The following is an 18,428-nucleotide window of genomic DNA, read 5'->3' on the forward strand; positions in this document are numbered from 1 at the left end:
CGACGGTCGGGTGCAGGGCGGTGGGGGGAGGGGATTGTAATGATGATGAAGAGGACAGGAGGGGTGTTGAAGAGGTTGGTGGTGTAATGATAAGGAGGATTGGGGGTCTGGGAGAGCGTAGTGTTGATAAGGAGGACCAGAGGGGGGGTCAGGGGTGTAGTGATTAGGGGGTTAAATGTTGATGAGAAGGACTGGGGGGGTGTCAGCTGTGTAATATTGATGAGGTGCTTAAGGTATATGAGGTGATGAGGAGACTGAGGATGGAGTGCATGGGGTGTATGGGGTGAAGAGGATGGAGTGCATGGGGTGTATGGGGTGAAGAGGATGGAGTGCATGGGGTGTATGGGGTGAAGAGGATGGAGTGCATGGGGTGTATGGTGTGAAGAGGATGGAGTGCATGGGGTGTATGGGGTGAAGAGGATGGAGTGCATGGGGTGTATGGGGTGAAGAGGATGGAGTGCATGGGGTGTATGGGGTGAAGAGGATGGAGTGCATGGGGTGTATGGGGTGAAGAGGATGGAGTGCATGGGGTGTATGGGGTGAAGAGGATGGAGTGCATGGGGTGTATGGGGTGAAGAGGATGGAGTGCGTGGGGTGATGAGGAGACTGAGGATGGAGTGCGTGGGGTGTATGGGGTGATGAGGAAACTGAGGATGGAGTGCGTGGGGTGTATGGGGTGATGAGGAGACTGAGGAGACTGAGGATGGGGTGCGTGGGTTGTATGGGGTGATGAGGAGACTGAGGATGGGGTGCATGGGGTGATGAGGAGACTGAGGATGGAGTGCATGGATTGTATGGGGTGATGAGGATGGAGTGCATGGGGTGTATGGGGTGATGAGGAGACTGAGGGTTGAGTGCATGGGGTGATGAGGAGATGAGGAGACTGAGGATGGAGTGCATGGGGTGATGAGGAGACTGAGGATGGAGTGCATGGGGTGATGAGAAGACTGAGGATGGAGTGCATGGGGTGATGAGGAGACTGAGGATGGAGTGCATGGGGTGTATGGGGTGATGATGAGACTGAGGATGGGGTGTATGGGGTGATGAGGAGACTGAAGATGGGGTGTGTGGGGTGTATGGGGTGATGAGGAGATTGAGGATGGGGTGTATGGGGTGATGAGGAGACAGGATGGGTTGTGTGGGGTGTATGGGGTGATGAGGAGACTGAGGATGGGTTGTGTGGGGTGTATGGGGTGATGAGAAGACTGAAGATGGGGTGTGTGGGGTGTATGGGGTGATGAGGAGACTGAGGATGGGGTGTATGGGGTGATGAGGAGACAGGATGGGTTGTGTGGGGTGTATGGGGTGATGAGGAGACTGAGGATGGGTTGTGTGGGGTGTATGGGGTGATGAGAAGACTGAAGATGGGGTGTGTGGGGTGTATGGGGTGATGAGGAGACTGAAGATGGGGTGTGTGGGGTGTATGGAGTGATGAGAGTGAGGATGGGGTGCGTGGGGTGTATGGGGTGATGAGGAGACTGAGTATGGGGTATATGGGGGTGATGAGGAGACTGAGGATAGAGTGCATGGGGTGATGAGGAGACCGAGGATGGAGTGTGTGGGGTGTATGGGGTGATGAGAAGACCGAGGGTGGGTTGTGTGGGGTGTATGGGGTGATGAGACTGAGGATGGGGTGCGTGGGGTGTATGGGGGTGATGATTAGACTGAGGATGGGTTGTGTGGGGTGTATGGGGGGATGAGACTGAGGATGGGGTGCGTGGGGTGTATGGGGTGATGAGGAGACTGAGGATGGAGTGCGTGGGGTGTATGGGGTGATTCAGTGGTGTATAGTGGTTGGCAGTATTATATTAATAGAGTACAGTGGTTGGCAGTATTATATTCAGGGGTACATTATTTGGCAGTATTATATTCGGGGGTACAGTGGTCGTCAGTATTATATTCAGGGGTACAGTGGTTGGCAGTATTATATTCAGGGGTACAGTGATTGGCAGTATTATATTTAGGGTACAGTGGTTGGCAGTATTATATTCAGGGTACAGTGGTTGGCAGTATTATATTAATAGAGTACAGTGGTTGGCAGTATTATATTCAGGGGTACAGTATTTGGCAGTACTATATTCGGGGGTACAGTGGTTGGCAGTATTATATTCAGGGGTACAGTGGTTGGCAGTATTCAGGGGGTACAGTGGTTGGCAGTATTATATTCAGGGGTACAGTATTTGGCAGTACTATATTCGGGGGTACAGTGGTTGGCAGTATTATATTCAGGGGTACAGTGGTTGGCAGTATTCAGGGGGTACAGTGGTTTGTCAGTATTATATTCAGGGGGTACAGTATTTGGCAAGGTTATAATGATTATTGTCATCATACAGAGGATGAGGATCTACTGACAAATTAAGGAACCAATAATGTCCAGGTGTCAGACTCTGCAGAGAAGATGGAAGAAATCCTGGTGTCTGGACCAGATGAAGAAGAAAAGTAAAGACAACAGAGAAGACGTCACTCAGGTCAGTGAAATCATTGTGTATTTTCCTAACTGTCCCATCAGAGCTGTAGTCACTGATATCATTGTGTCTTTTCCTAACTGTCCCATCAGAGCTGTAGTCACTTCAGACATGATGGGAGTTGCAGCTTTCCAACATCTGGGGAGCCACTTGAACCAAGGTGATTGGTGGGGTCCCATGAGTCAGACCCCCACCATAAAAATGGGCTGTTTATTTTAAAATGCCTGGGCCTATTTTTGGTCCCAGTCTGGCCCTGCCTGTAAGTCACTTCTATCACTAAGGATAAGAAGCCAAGAAACCAGGTGGTGCCAAGGGGTGTCGTGCTAAGTCCAGGGGTGTGAATGTAAAGGGGAGCACTGCCCTCTGCCTCCCAGCTAGATACGGGTCAGGCTGACCCATGGGAGTACTAACTGGGCCGCACACTGAGGGGGACAGGGGCCACCCGGAGCCCACCTCAGGAGCCGTTCCATCCACCTGTGGTGGAATTGGCAAGTGGCGACACTACACGCGCGGGGTAAGTGGAGGCCCTCCGGTGGGGTCTAGGTACATGAGGGGGCACAGTGCTGGGGGGGGGGGGGGGCAGGCACACTCTTTGCACAGGGGCCCTCTGCTGTCTGTGTCCGCCCCTGTTGTGACCTGACCCTACCTTCGCCTGCTTACTTAGTACTGCACTATCTTCCTGGTTTAATCCTGGCTTGTCCCGACTCTGTTGTTGTTTCTGATTTTGTGCTACGCTCCCCTGTAGGTTTTTTTCCTTCTTCTCTCTGGCTTGTATTTGATTACAAAATCCCAACATTTTATGTTCTGAAAGTTTGGGTACACTTTAATATTTCAGTTCAAGTTTCCAAATGTAGAAAAGATGTTTCCTACTGCTGCTGCTATTGTCCCTAGAGAGGGGTCCTGAAGTACAACAGGCCTTTACAAGTCATACACTATAGAAATATTTTTCATGTTGCACCAATTAAGTTATATCTTTTTATTTTATAAATTTCACCCAGTGTGCCAACATATACAACAGTGTATGAATAAAAGCAGCAAAATATATTCTATGATATATTGGAATGATGGCAGCTGTAGAGTAGTTTGGTCACAGTACCACAATGGAGGGGTATATTTTCTTGCGGCATTATCCACAAGTGCAAGATTTCGGTTACATAATACATTCTTTGTCAAGTTCTGTATTGTTTAACCACCACGCCCCTCCATTCATGTCTATGGGAGGGGGCGTGATGGCCGTCACTCCCCCTCCTATAGACATGAATGGAGGGGTGTGGCCTTACATCACTAGGGTGGGTGGCCGTGATGTCACATCCCCGTCTCGGATGCAGCGCTTTGCACAGAATGCCGGGGGCTGCAACGAGATTGTGGGAGTCCCTAGCGGCGGGACCCCTGTGATCATACATCTTATCCCCTATCCTTTGGATAGGGGATAAGATGTATTAAGCCGGAAAAACCCCTTTAATGAACTGGTCTTTTTTTCAACCTCATGAACTATTTAACTATAATCCATGCTATATCTACATTTCCATATTAAATTGCCATGTAAATTCATTTCAGCTGATAACGTGCATTCTTGACTGTTTGGATCATGTTTGTTGCCCAATACCCAAGAGACTCTATACCTGACAATGTATATAGTAAATAAGTGGCACTAATTACCAGCAATGGGAATAATTAAGACATACGGAATGGTATATATTTATTAGGAGCAACTGGTGTTGTGATCATATGGAGCATCTGATTCCGGCACCATGTAAGTACGTGTTGTGGGAGCAATTATTAGAAAATGGAAGACAATTCTGAAGAGCCGGCTCTTCAGAATCCATGCATGATGATGGTGGAGAAATTACTACTGAAAACCAATCAGGCCACTAATGTATGAAAGGGCTTGTGAATGGGAGCTGGATTTTGATGGGCTTCTACAGGTGGCGGCTTCACATTTGCCCTGAACCAATTGTGATAAATCTTCCCCATGGTATTCGGATGGTGCTTTAGCCCCTTTGTTACTGATGTGCAGTCTTAGAAAATGACGATTTCTTACTGGTGTCTGGTCGGGTTTAACTCACAACATCAAAACATCTAGATAACATTATATCAAAAATAGGTGTGAAAATGTAGTTTTAGGAGTTTTATGGGTATATGAGTGCGGTGGTCCAGTAGGCATTACCCCGCCGTACCCTTGCTGCCCTGTCAGGCAGCTCCCTGCAGTGCCCCCCCCCCTGCATCTGTTTATTGTAATTGTATATAATCCCTATGTTATATATGTAAGAGTGTTGTACCTTTAAGACTGTTTACTATGTGATTTGTCATGTGATTGTTAGCCAGGAGGTATCAGTGACCAGGTGACCAAGAGGTGACCAATGGGACCCCACCAGAGCCTCCCCCATATAAGCCCTGGGTGGAGCCTCTGCTCTCTCTCTTAGTCTTTGCTGAGGTCCAGTCAAGTTGTGCCTAAGTGTGTGTCCAGAGTCATAGGAGGCCTCAAGTCCAGTCTGCAGCCAAAAGCTACAAACCTGCAAGCCACAGTCACAGTCTTGTCAGTCAAGTCAGCATGGCCTGCACTAAATTGTCGCATTCTAATACAAGTCAGAGCAAGCCCTTAAGGTCTCAGAAGTCACTTTTCACCTCCGTGGGCCTGGATGAACTGTATAGACTTTTCCACCTGTCTAACCTCAGTAAAGCTACTGTTGTCCGTAACTTGGTGTCGGAGTCATTATTGCCCCCGTGCCTAGCCCAGGATACAGCGGTATACCTTCAGGTGGTATTGAGGATAAACCACGCCCTGGCGTCACGAATACAAGGGGTTAATGCCATCTGCCCCTAGTGTAATTCCATCTGCCCTTTGCATCACACCTTCTACCACATGAGCCTATGAAAAGGATGCTGCGTTTTCTTTCCCCAGTGCTCTTCTATCATGGGCTTTGTTTGGTTTTGCATATAGGTCCAATCAACTGAATTGGGTCTGGGAAGCAATGCCAAACACAACCCATGGAAAGAAGGAAAATAGTTTTGTTTTCCTTTCAGTCAAGAAAAAACACTTTCAATTAAACTGCCCCACAAATAGTAATTTTTATTAAAGCTTTTTTGTGAGATTGCAACATTTCTCAGTTACAGCACTATCTCTATAGCTTACAAGGTGTGCTTCGCTCTAACCAATTACATTAATTCATTTTAATTCCTTAATTTTAGTGTCCTGTCAGGGATTCAAATTAATTTTAAGACCAGGTTTCAGATCGAAATTCATTTTGGGGTTTTGTCCAGGAACTGGATTTATTTTGGGGCCTAGTCTGGGATCTGAAATCATTTTGCGACCTGGTCTGAGGTCTGAATTCTTTGGGTTCCTGTCTAGGATCAGAATTCATTTTGGGGAATAATCTGAGATTTGAAATAGTTTTAGGCTTGGTCTGAGCTCTTTAATCATTTTGGAGCCTGGTCTGGGGCCTTAATTTCCATTTGGGGTCTGAGCTCTATTTAAAATAATGCAGCATATACTGTTGCTGGATCTTACCCACCTCACAGGGGTACTCCGCCCCTAGACATCTTATCCCCTATCCAAAGGATAGGGGATAAGATGTCAGATTGCCGCGGTCCCGCTGCTGGGGAGCCCCGGGATCCCCGCTGCGGCACCGCGCTATCATTACTGCACAGAGCGAGTTCGCTCTGTGCGTAATGACGGGCGATACAGGGGACGGAGCAGCGTGACGTCATGGCTCCGCCCCCTCGTGACATCATGGTCCGTCCCCTTAATGCAAGTCTATGGCAGGGGGCGTGACGACCCCCACGCCCCCTCCCATAGACTTGTATTGAAAGGGGTGGGCCGTGATGTCACGAGCGGCGAAGCCGTGACGTAACGATGCTCTGGCCCCTGTATTGCCCGTCATTACGTGCAGAGCGAACTCGCTCTGTGCTGTAATGATAGCGTGGTGCCGCAGCGGGGATCCCGGGGCTCCCCAGCAGCGGGACCGCAGCAATCTGACATCTTATACCCTATCCTTTGGATAGGGGATAAGATGTCTAGGGCGGAGTACCCCTTTAACTAAATATTTGGAGGCCTAAGCCTAATCTATTTAAAGGGGTTCTCCACCATAAGGTGATTTTAGTATGTACCTGGCAGACAGTAATGGACATGCTTAGGAAGGATCTGCGCTTGTCTTGGGGCTAAATGGCTATGTTGTGAGATTACCATAACACTGTGGCTAGCTATTTGTGAACTGGTATTTCCTGTTTTAGTTTCCTTCTTTGCCTACAAATCCTATAAATCCATTTTCCTCCCTCCCACACATCAGCCATCCCACTCATTGAAACACAAATGAGCTGCATCCATTCAAAAGACCTGTGGTTTTCAATCAGGGTGCCTACAGCTGTTGCATTAGTTGCAGATTGATTTCTCTCCCACCAAGCGATCGCTCCACCCATTGAAGCAGACAGGCTCCCTGTCATCAGCTGACTAGTGATGTCAGGTCTCGGCTGCATTGCAAACTAGGAAAAATCTGAGACAACAGTCATTTTGTATGCTGTTAAAAATAAATATTGGGGTGAAAATCACATAAGAATTGTGAGAAAACATCACACACAGGTGCAGACACTATATTATGAACTACACTAACTCTACAGCCCCTGTAGCATAGTCAAAAAAAATCCTGGAATACCCCTTTAATATTATAGGGTCCTATTGAATATGAGTCTTGATATGTCTTAATGGTTTTAGTATTTTACTGTATCTTTTGAGTGTTTGCTATTACATTTCAGCCTTCGCAGTGTGCATCTGTGCACCTATTTTAGCTTGTTTGGAGGTAATCAATCATTTTTATTATTACCTTTTTAATTTTTGCAGTCTGGTCTGGAGTCAGAATGAATTATTGCATCTGGTCAGAGGTCTGAACTAATTCTGGGGTCTGGTCTGGGATCTGAACTAATTCTGGCATCTAGCCTGGGGTCTGAACTAATTCTAAGGTCTGGTCTGGCGTCTAAAATTATTCTGGGGTGTGGTCAGGGGTGTGAACTAATTTTGGGATCTGGTCTGGGGTCTGAACTAATTCTAAGGTCTGGTCTGGCATCTGAAATAATTCTGGGGTCTGATCAGGGGTCTGAAATAATTCTGGGATCTAGTCTGGGGTCTGGTTAGGGGTCAGAAATAATTCTGGGATCTAGTCTGGGGTCTGGTTAGGGGTCTGAAATAATTTTGCAGTCTTGTCTAGAGTTTGATTAAATTCTCTGAGATCTAAATTAACATTAAACCTGAATTACATTTGGGGTCTGGTCTGGAGTCTAATTTTATTTACTGAGGTATAGTAACCCCTCATGACATGTAATGGCAGCCATATTATAGCTTTGTGCAATGTGAAGGGGTGCAGAGCTTTAATATAACTGTGTGCATGAGCCCTTGATGTATATAGCACCTGATGAGAGTTTGGTTTATTTATAGAGACAAGATGGAGGCCTCAGGCCAACGTCAGCTTAGATTTTATATGTTTTCCCTTATTTTTTCTCACATTCCCAAAAAATCCTCAAAGATTACTCAGTTTACTATAAAATTGTCCTGACTATGTTTGTGTCTGAGATAGGAAAAAATAGTTTATGATTTCTTCTGAAGACAAGGAATGATGCGACTGATACCAGTCTCTGTATAGCACTGCAATAATAATAATAATAATAATAATAATAAGTACAGTATAAGCAACAGCAAATAAATGCAGTTAATAAAGATGAACAGTTTTTAAACAAATTACAGTATATAACTTTATTAATATTTTTTTTATAATTAACTCATTCTTTGTATTTTTTTTCTTATTTTTATAGTGTACAATTGATGGAAGATTCTGTAAAGCAAGAAAACAAAAAGCAAACAAATTAATAAAAAAAAATGAAAGCAAATAGACCACATATAGTAATCTACAATACTTCTGGCCTTCCCTGTGTTATGATTTAGCCACCTCTTCACATCACAATATTGTTTATGTTATTATATAGACACCTCCCTCATGTACACTTATGTCATATTATACTATTTCGATTTACACAATTGACCACAATGCAATCCAACCTGACAACCATGAGATATTTCATCATTACGGGGATATCTGAGGACCCTCAGCTTCAACTTCCGATCTTCCTTCTGGTTCTCCTGATTTATCTCTTCATCCTATGCGGTAACATGACCATTCTCATTGCTTGTCTGGACCCTCGTCTCCACACCCCCATGTACTTCTTCCTGGGCAACCTGTCCATACTGGATATGAGTTGTGCTTCCATTGCATTACATAAGATCCTTATACATTTCATTGCTGGTGATAGAACTGTTTCCTTCACTGCTTGCATGGTACAGTTACATATGTTTGGTTCCTTAGGCAGTGTGGACCTGTTGATATTGACGGCTATGGGTTATGACCGCTATGTGGCCATCTGTAGGCCCTTACGATATCACATGGTTATGAGTCCTGGAGTATGTGTTACATTGGCCTCTGTTTGTTGGGGTTTAGGCTTTTTACAAGTCACTCCTTTCACTGTTATCATTTGTGGTTTCTCTTGCTATTCCTCCAATGAAATCAATCACTTCTTCTGCGACATTGTTCCCGTCATGAAAATTTTCTGCAATGACACTTCATTTCTGGAGACCCTCTTCTTCGTCGAGGGGTTTCTCACCATGATCCTGATGCCATTTCTCCTAACCTTTGTGTCTTACATGTTTATTATACATGCCATACTAAAGATACGATCCAGCGCTGGAAGACTGAAGGCCTTCTACACATGTTCCTCACACCTCACCGTGGTCATATTGCTATACATGACACTTTTTGGACAATATCTGACCCCGAACCTAAGCAGCACCTTGGAGAACAAGAAACTTTTTGCTCTGTTTAACACGGCCGCTGTTCCTCTGCTCAATCCAGTGATCTACAGCCTTAAGAATAAAGACGTAAAAAGGGCTCTAAAAATTATTCTTTACAATAAAAAACCAAGATAAATAATGTAGTTACAGAAGTTGTCCATTACATTTGTCGAGCAGGCTTGGATTGATCCACTGAGGAAATGGTAGATGGCCCTAAATTGCCATGATTTAGCCATGGGGCCACAGGAGGAGGTAAAAGGGAAAAGCATGGGGAGTAATCTGTGAGGAAGAGAGGGGGCCCTGAGCAGCAGTATCTATAAGAGAGAAGGGTCCTGACCAGATGTTTCTGATGTTAGCAGTAATATGGTTTTAATTGCACTATCATCCACTGGTATATAAGAAGTACAGTGAGAGCCAGTGCACACTGCAGGTGCAATTGCCTCCATGTTGGCACAACAAGCCGCTAATCAGCATTAGTTTAGTACTGAATATCTATCTCCAATAGAAACTAGTTCTAAATAGAACAGTTGTTCATAATACAATACTGGAGAGGATAGTGGAATACATCCAGTGGAAATAGTTGTGGTTTTAATATTCCTCCTTTGTTAAATAAATTAATAAAAGTTACGTTTTTATAAGAGTAGGGATTGTGAGGAAATAAGTGCCTCATGGGCACATTTGTTTTTTAAGAGTAATTGTACCCTCCCCTCCTCTTGGGGCAATTATTTAGTTGTTGGCAGTGTGATGAGTTGACCACAAGAAGCAGTTTGTGGAGGCACCAGGGGAGCTGCAAAAGGTAAGTCTGAAAGTTTTGTTGTTTACATGCCCCCATTCTGGGCAGTAGGCTAAATAAAATTAAAATAAACATCCCATCTTTGGGTGGCCCAGCTAGAGCCCTGACTTGAACCCAATGGAACATCTCTTGGGAGACCTGAAAATGTCTTCCACCAACTGCCCAATCCCATCTAATGAAGCTTAAGAGGAATTGTGAAATAGAATGTCAGAAAATCCCTTAAATGGGTAACTCTGGTGGAAAACAATTTATTTTTAAAAGCAACTGGTTCCAGAAAGTTAAATAGAGTTGCAAATTATTTCTATTTAAAAATCTTAACCCTTCAGGTACTTATCAGCTGCTGTATACTACAGAGGAAGTTGTATAATTATTTTCAGTCTGACCACAGTGCTCTCTGCTGACACCTCTGTCCATGTCAGGAACTGTCCAGAGCAGAAACAAACCACATAGGAAACCTATCCTGCTCTGGACAGTTCTTGACATGGACAGAGGTGTCAGCAGAGCTTTGTGGTCAGACTGGAAATAAATACACAACTTCCTCTGGAGCAAACAGCAGCTGATAAGTACTGGAAGGATTGAGATATTTTAATAGAAGTAATTTAGACATTTTTCTTTCTGACACCAGTTGACTTGAAAATAAAAATTTCTACCGGAGTACCCCTTTTAACTTCGTGGCATCATCCTCAACAAGACTGTCGGCTGTATTCAGTAAAGGGTCTGAATATTTATGCTCACAGAAAAGAGGCCACACTTACAGGTTACTGGTACCAAGGCAGGTTAGACACCTATTTTCACTATGATGCAGATCAACCACAATGCTATTTTACACATGTGCGACCTCCCCTATATAGCATTGTGATTAATCGCCATCATGGTGGGAATGGGTGTCTAACCTGCTCCTGCACCAAAAAACAGTAAGTGGTCTCTTTTCTGGGATTTTCTGAGTGATTTTTGTCCCATTTGTCTGCTAAATAATTATTCCGATGCAAAATTTTAGTTTTTCCTCTTAAATATAATTGAAAAAAATCAAAAATTCTGTTGTCACATTTTCTTTATTTGGTATTGAGTACAGAATAATGAGGGTTACCTTGAAATTTGTTGACTTAATTACAAGCTGCAACATTACTAAATGTGAAAGGGTTTGAAGACTTTCCGAATGGATTGTATATGAGAGTGAAATAAGTAGATTTTTTATGCTTACCGTAAAATCTCTTTCTCGGAGGATCCATTGGGGGACACAGAGACCGTTGGTATATCTTGCTGCCACTAGGAGGCTGACACTAGGCATACAAAAAGAAAGTCAGCCCCTCCTGGCAGGATATATCCAGCCTACTAACCCTGAGCTAAATTGTTTAGTCCCAAAGCAGTAAGAAAGGACCGACAAAGAAAGAAACCAGCAGGTATCCGAGGGAACCAGACAAAAAGGAACCGAAAATAACCCCTCGGACAGAAAACCGAACCATAGCAACCAAAACAAATGGGTGGATGCTGTGTCCCCCAATAAATCCTCAGAGAAAGAGATTTTACAGTAAGCATAAAACATCTACTTTTCTCGGTCGGCTCCATTGGGGGGACACAGAGACCGTGGGACGTACCAAAGCAGTCCCCGGGGTGGGAAAAATACCCAAATCAGAATCAGGCAGAAGACTGAGCCACTGCCACCTGCGACCCAAACCGGCATCAGCAAACGCAAAAGTGTGCACCTTGTAGAATTTAGTGAAGGTGTGCAAGGACGACCAGGTTGCCGTACAGACTTGTCAGGCCGAAGCCTTATTGCGTAGCCCCCAAGAAGCCGCGACAGAATGCGCAGTAATCAGTACTTACAACGGTACGATTCCGAGCTGGCAGAATGGATCCACCGCGAAATGGTCGCCTTGGAAGCCGGAAGCCCTTTGCGACAGCCCACGGGAATCACAAAGGAAGAGTCACCCTGCCGGAAGGAGGAGGTGACGGAAAGATAGATCCGGACAGCTCGAACAACATCCAGACAATGCAGAAAACGCTCATTAGAGTTGGACGGAGCGAGACAAAAGGAAGGAAGAAGGATCTCCTCGACGTGAAAGGAGAAAACTACCTTGGGCGAGAAAGAAGGAGGTGGCCGAAAAACAACTTTGTCCTGATGAAGGGCCACCAGCTCGGAGACCCTCCTAATGGAGGTAATCGCAATGAGAAAGGCGACCTTCCACGAAAGGATGCGAAGAGAAGCATCCCGGAGAGGTTCGAATGGAGCTTCCCTCAAAGCACCAAGCACCAGGTTGAGATCCCAAGCAGGGGTGGGAGACTTGTATGGTGGTGCTGCATGGGCCACGCTCTGCAGGAGGGTGTGGATCTGAGAGTTGGAAGCCTACGGCCGTTGAAAAAAATAGAAAGAGCAGACACTTGGCCCTTAAGGGAGCTGAGTGACAAGCGTTGATCCAGACCGAATTGAAAGAAGGCACAGAAATGAAAAGATAACAGGAGAAATGGACTGAGCTTCGCACCATCGGAAATAGGCCTGTCAAGAGCAATGGTAAATCCTAGTGGAAGAAGGCTTACAAGCCCGAAGCATGGTGTGAATCACCCTGGTAAAAAAAAACCAGAGCTCTCAGAACCGCGATTTCAACTGCCACGCCGTCAAATGCAGTGACACTAAATTGGTGGTGGCAGAGAGGACCCTGGGAGAGCAGATAAGAAAAAACTGGAAGACACAGTGGTACGTCGCCGACCAGCCGAATTACGTCGGCATATCACGCGCAACTGGCCAGTCTGGAGCCACCAGAATGGCGGGAACGCCCTCTGCCTTGAGTTTTCTCAGAACCCTGGGCAGAAGAGGGCCTCAGGATCACAAGCGCATCCACTGCCAGAGCCAGAGGGTCGCAGAACTTCAACAAAGCAAGGAACCTGTCTGCTGTGGCGAGACGTGAAGAGATCCATGTCTGGGGTTCCCCAAAGATCGCAAATCTGCGCAAACTCTTGTCACGGCCCAGAGGAGAATTTTGGAAACCTCCTCCATCACTCAGCGACTGCATGTGCCGGCCCGGCCTATTGATGTACGCCACCGCCGTGGCGTTGTCCGACTGGACTAGGCATGTAACACTCACTTTTCTGAAGACAGGAATCCCAGTGGATGTGGATCCGCTGGACATGTGTGGCAGATGACTCAGACCGTACCTGGAAGCGGAGTCTAAGGTGCCACAGGTTTTCACCAGAGCCTGCCACAAAGTGGGATGGATTTGCTGCGGCAGGCGGCACCCAGGTCGCTACCCCTGGCACGGCTTGACCACACAGGAGGCTGAGGAGATGCAAGGCACAGGAGGGATAAAGCAACTCGTATTCTGGATAGCAGAAGGTCAGGTCAGGTGGCACATTAGCGTAGTCAAAGCGAAGCAGGAGTTCTGTAGGCAGGCGGCAGAGGAGCAAGGTCAAGTTACAAGAGCAAGAGATCTGATACACGGCAAGGCAATACAGAGGAACGCTTTCTCAAAGGCACAAGGCAACAAAGATCTGGCAGGAAACTGAGGAGGATGGAAGAATTTATAAACAAGCCACAGGTGGATTACACTAATGAGTGTACTGGCCCTTTAAATCTTAAAGCTCCGGCGCGCGGCAGTAGAGAACTTTTACCCCCAGTTGCTTTGGATATGATCTCGTCCAGGCGCTTCCCAAATAGCCGAGTACTGGAGAAGGGCAAGTCCAGACAGATTTCTTCAAAGCGGTATATGCATCCCACTCCTTTAGCCACATGGAGCGACAAATCACCACCAAGTTACCAGAAGCAAAAGCTGTACAGCAGATGGACTCCAGAGCTGCTGAATAGAGGTAGTCCCCAGCTTGAGAGAGTTGACGTGCGAGGTCCGCTAAGTCTTCTGGAGGGACACTTGACAAAATGCCTTGGCGAAGCTGAGAAGCCCAAACAGAAACAGCCTTGGACAACCAGGCGGAAGAAAAAGTTGGAAGCAGGGACAAACCTGCTGCTTCAAAAGGCAAACTTAATCAGGTTCCCGATCTTCCTGATCCTTAAAGGACGTAGTAGATTTCGATAAATGAGAAACCGGAGGATCCACGTTAGGTGGTGTTGTCCACCTGGAAACCAGATCCTGAGAGAAAGGAAACTGGACTTGAATCTTCTTGTTCCTCTGGAATCGCTTGTCCGGATGCTTCCAAGCCGCATCCATGTGAGAACTGAAAGCCTTAGGGGAATGGCATGAGCGGCGATAGGAGACTTCTGGAACAGGATCCGAAGTTCCTGGGTCCCGTAGATTAAAGGTATCCCTAATGGTTGACACCAGGCAGGCTGTCCAGCATATTAGACCCTGCAGAATGATGCTCTTCATCTGAGGTGGAATTGGACACCTCATCCGCTACTTCCCCTGGAAAATGGGAGCGTGCGGAGGAAGCCTTAGAACGAGGTGAAGTAGACCTGGAATGGTGGGTCAGAGACCTGGGATGTATAGACATCATTGGAGCAGTCTTTAGCTCATGCGCAGCCTTCTTGCGCATGCGCGAGAACCTCTACTTTCATTTTCATCAGAACAATCTTCTGCGCCTTTGCTGCCATCTCGCGCATGCGCAGAAACTTTTAATTTCATTTTCATCATCGAAGCAATCTTCTGCGCATGCGCGACTATCTCACACATGCGTGAGAACTTTTGGTTTAGTTTTTGATGTCGAAGATTATTCACGTAAGTGTTGGCTTCTGTGCGCCCTTCTTTGTGCATGCATGAATACTTTGGATTTAGTTTTCATAACTGAAAATATTATCCGCTTATCAACTCCCCTACGTATGCAGGGGAGCTATAAAATAGTTGATGTTAAGAAGGTGAGTTAAGGATTTATTTAAGGGGAACTCCAAATAGTAGGAGTATTTAATAATTCTAATAATCCATTTGGGTTCTCATATTTTATTGTGTATCTTAATGCAATAAATATTTAATAATTAGGAGACCTCAGGGGTGGATATAGGAGGTATATTATATATTAATGGAAATCTGCCATCCATACTAATGGATCTGGACCGAAATAATTGTAAAGTCAGTATATCTTTGTACATCTATATGGTGAGCTAAACACAAGGAAGGTGTTAACTCTTTCTACTCCAACTCCTTCAATACTTATCAGTCAACCTACTCATATCCTTATGGAGACATGTTAGATAATTCCATGGGGGTAATCCCTCGTTATTGAAGTTCTGGAGCATGCAGAAATGTAGCCTTGGTCCGAGATGAGGCAATCTAAATCGGAAACTCTTGGAGGAGGAGGCCTTCTGGATTTATAAATTAAAATCTCAAAGCCCACTTTGTTTAAATGAGGGATTAACTTTTTCAGCATTTTTGTAAATATTTTTTGTAAATGTTTGACTTTTCTTTAAAATAAATAGAGCTGAGCCCTAGGTTGATGCCGCTTTTAAGGGCCACCCATGGAGAAAACACCCCCCATTATAATAACAGCTCAAGTAATATGATTTCAAAACCCACTAACAATATAAATAAATCTAACATTAAATAATATAAGGACACAATAAAAATATGAGACAAAGAGGCTTGGAAAGTGGATTTATTTGCTAACTTGATATTAATTCTTATTGAGGATGTAAAAGAAGTAGAGGAATTCCATAATGACTAATATAGTGTATAATGATCCAATATAATGTTAATTTTACATCTAAAAGGATATGAGGAGGTTGACTAATAAGTGGTGAAGGAGTTGGAGTAGGAAGAGTTAACACCTTCCTTGTGTTTAGCTTACCATATAGATGTACAAAGATATACTGACTTTACAATTATTTTGGTCCGGATCCATCAGTATGGATGGCAGATTTCCATTAATATATAATATACCTCCTATATCCACCCCTGAGGTCTCCTAATTATTAAATATTTATTGCATTAAGATACACCATAAAATAGGAGAACCCAAATGGATTATTATAATTTTTTAATACTCCTACTATTTGGAGTTCCCCTTAAATAAATCCTTAACTCACCTTCTTAACATCACCGCATACATAGGGGAGTTGATAAGCTGATGATGTTTTTGGAAATCCAAAATATTCACGCATGCGCAAAGAAGGACGCACAGAAGCCAACACTTACGTGAATAATCTTCGGCGACATAACCGAAACCAAAAGTTCCCGGGCATGCGCGAGAGAGTCCCGCATGCACAGAATATCGATTCGATGGAGAAAACTAAACTAAAAGTTTCCGCGCATGCGCGAGATGGCCGCACAGGCGCAGAAGACCGTTCTAATGAAAATGAAACTAGAAGTTCTCGCGCATGCACAAGAAGGATGAGCATGCGCTAAAGACTGCTCCGATTCCGTCAATAGTTGCGAGACCGGGCATGAATGCAGGAATTGGAACACAGGTGAGTGATGCAACTTCCGGTGCATTGCACCAATGGAATTCAGCCTCGTTTGAATGGCAGGATAAGAATCCAACCAAGCAAAAATAAAGTAGGAGTGGATCTAATACGAATGGGCAATCTAACAGACTTAGTGATAAGTTTAGAACTGCCAATCCAAGGAATGAGAGTGGATTGGATATCTCCTGGAGGAGTGGCTCTGGCATCAATAGGGGATGTTATAACCCCCCCCCCCCAGTGGCGTCTATCACTGCCATTGCCCCATAACCTCTGAAGACATCACCTCTGTGACGAAACATGTTAGGGGGGCTATGGAATAATTACAGAACAGTGCATTTGATGCTGGGTTTTTAAATCACTTTTTTCAGCTCCTAATTTTCAAATATAATCAATAAAAGTTAAGTATTAACAATTTTTGCAGTGAGGACTATCAAGTGGATTTTTCACCCAGTCCTATTGGGCTGAGTTGCCTGTAAATTTAGAGACCTGGGATGGACACCGGGGGAGCTGCCTCTAGAGCGGGGGCGCTACTGGTGAGTTGGAGAAGATGAACATGACCTAGAGGAAGAGGGCCCCTCCCAAGAAGGCGACTTCTGGGAAGAGCCAGACGAAAGCACTTTAGGGCGCTTGTGAGAGCACTAGAAGTGGGGGTCAGGAGATACTGAGCGAGATTCCCTGGAGAGCGTTTGCAGGGAAGACCACTCCAAAGCAGAAACCATGGTTCTGGAGACCCTAGCCAGTTCGGAATTTGACTGGGAAAGGAAAGAAGCCCATTCTGGAGGCGTAGCGGAAACTGCGCATACCAGGGGGGGCGTCCCGAGAGGGGGGCACAGGAGGAATGGTGCACAAGATAGAACAGGCAGAACAGGTAGAACAGGTAGACAGGTAGGTCGAAACCACCGGGCATTTTGGTCTTGCAGCCCACACAAGAGTAATAAGTGACCAGGCTTGCGGCCGCCTGTCTGGGGGGAGGTTCGGGTCTGGGGTTGGACATAGGTGCTAGTAAGAGTAGACAGCCAAGAAAATGGAGCAATCTCACCCAGGTCCTGTGTCCCAAGGCCAGAGCTGAAGAAGCATGCTGTAGCTGTCCTGTGCCCTGTGGCTGTAGCTGAAGAAGCAGGCAGCAGCTGTCCTGTGTCCTGTTGCGGGAGCAGCAGCTGAGGAGAACTTGCACGCTGAGCCAGAAGAGGAGAAGGGGGCGGAACAAGCTGCACTTGCTAGGAAGGAGGGTGGACTCAGGCACATGTACGGCACCGTGCTGATAGGCTAATCAGTTACCCCTGGTGCGAGCGCAAAAACTCATTGGCGGGGAGAGGTAGGCGGGAGCCCTGCAAGCGAGCCAGGGAAACGAGGAGTGGGCGGAGTCCATTTCCATAGCAGGCCGTAGCCGCAGCCTCAATTAATGCGGGGAGTGGGCGGAGCTAAATTCAGGAGTTGGCCGCAACCACGGATTCAAATAATGCCCTCCCCGACGCGTGCCTGCAGCATGCAAAAATGAAAGTAAAAGACCGTGTAACACGACCACAGCCCAGCAGACAGGAGCCGCGGTCGGTGCATCGGGGCACATGTGTGGGAAACCGGGCTGCTGCAAAACTGTCCCCTGGCCTAGGATGCGCCAGATGGAAGTAAGTGGGGGGTGGGGGGAGAGCTGCCTCGCAACCCCATCCCGGAGACTGAGAGGGCCAGTATCCCTGCCCCAGAACTTAATAAAAGATAGGGAAGTCCTCCAGGGGTCCGAGGTAACAGGGTCCCGGCAAAAAAGGCAGGGGAAAAGAGGGAAAGAAAGGACATACTCACCAATACTCACCTAAGATGTCCATGCTCCTGAACCCCTACCTAAAAAAAGAGAAGAGAAAAGGGAGTAAAAAGCTAATACAGTCCCTAGCTAGAACATAAAAAAGAAGACCAGGTCTCTCCAGACCTGTGTCTGCCTCCTACTAACACTAAGCCAAAACTGATTAGCTCAGGGTTAGTAGGTGGGGTTTATCCTGTCAGGAGGGG

The 18,428-nt window shown here is 45.9% G+C and overlaps 1 protein-coding gene across 1 annotated transcript; it reads left to right on the forward strand.

Moving 5' to 3' along the window:
• The first annotated feature begins 8,496 nt into the window (after positions 1-8,496).
• Positions 8,497-9,429, forward strand: LOC130292009 (olfactory receptor 8D1-like). Its single transcript, XM_056541440.1, has one exon. The coding sequence runs from the start codon at positions 8,497-8,499 to the stop codon at positions 9,427-9,429; it is 933 nt and encodes a 310-aa protein (XP_056397415.1).
• The last annotated feature ends 8,999 nt before the right edge of the window (positions 9,430-18,428 follow it).

This window comes from Hyla sarda, chromosome 9 (genome assembly GCF_029499605.1).
Source record: "Hyla sarda isolate aHylSar1 chromosome 9, aHylSar1.hap1, whole genome shotgun sequence".
Taxonomy (NCBI): Eukaryota; Metazoa; Chordata; class Amphibia; order Anura; family Hylidae; genus Hyla; species Hyla sarda.

Bases quoted from the DNA above. Each gene is read 5' to 3' on its own strand.
- LOC130292009 (XM_056541440.1), top strand. From the start codon at position 8,497: ATGCAATCCAACCTGACAACCATGAGATATTTCATCATTACGGGGATA.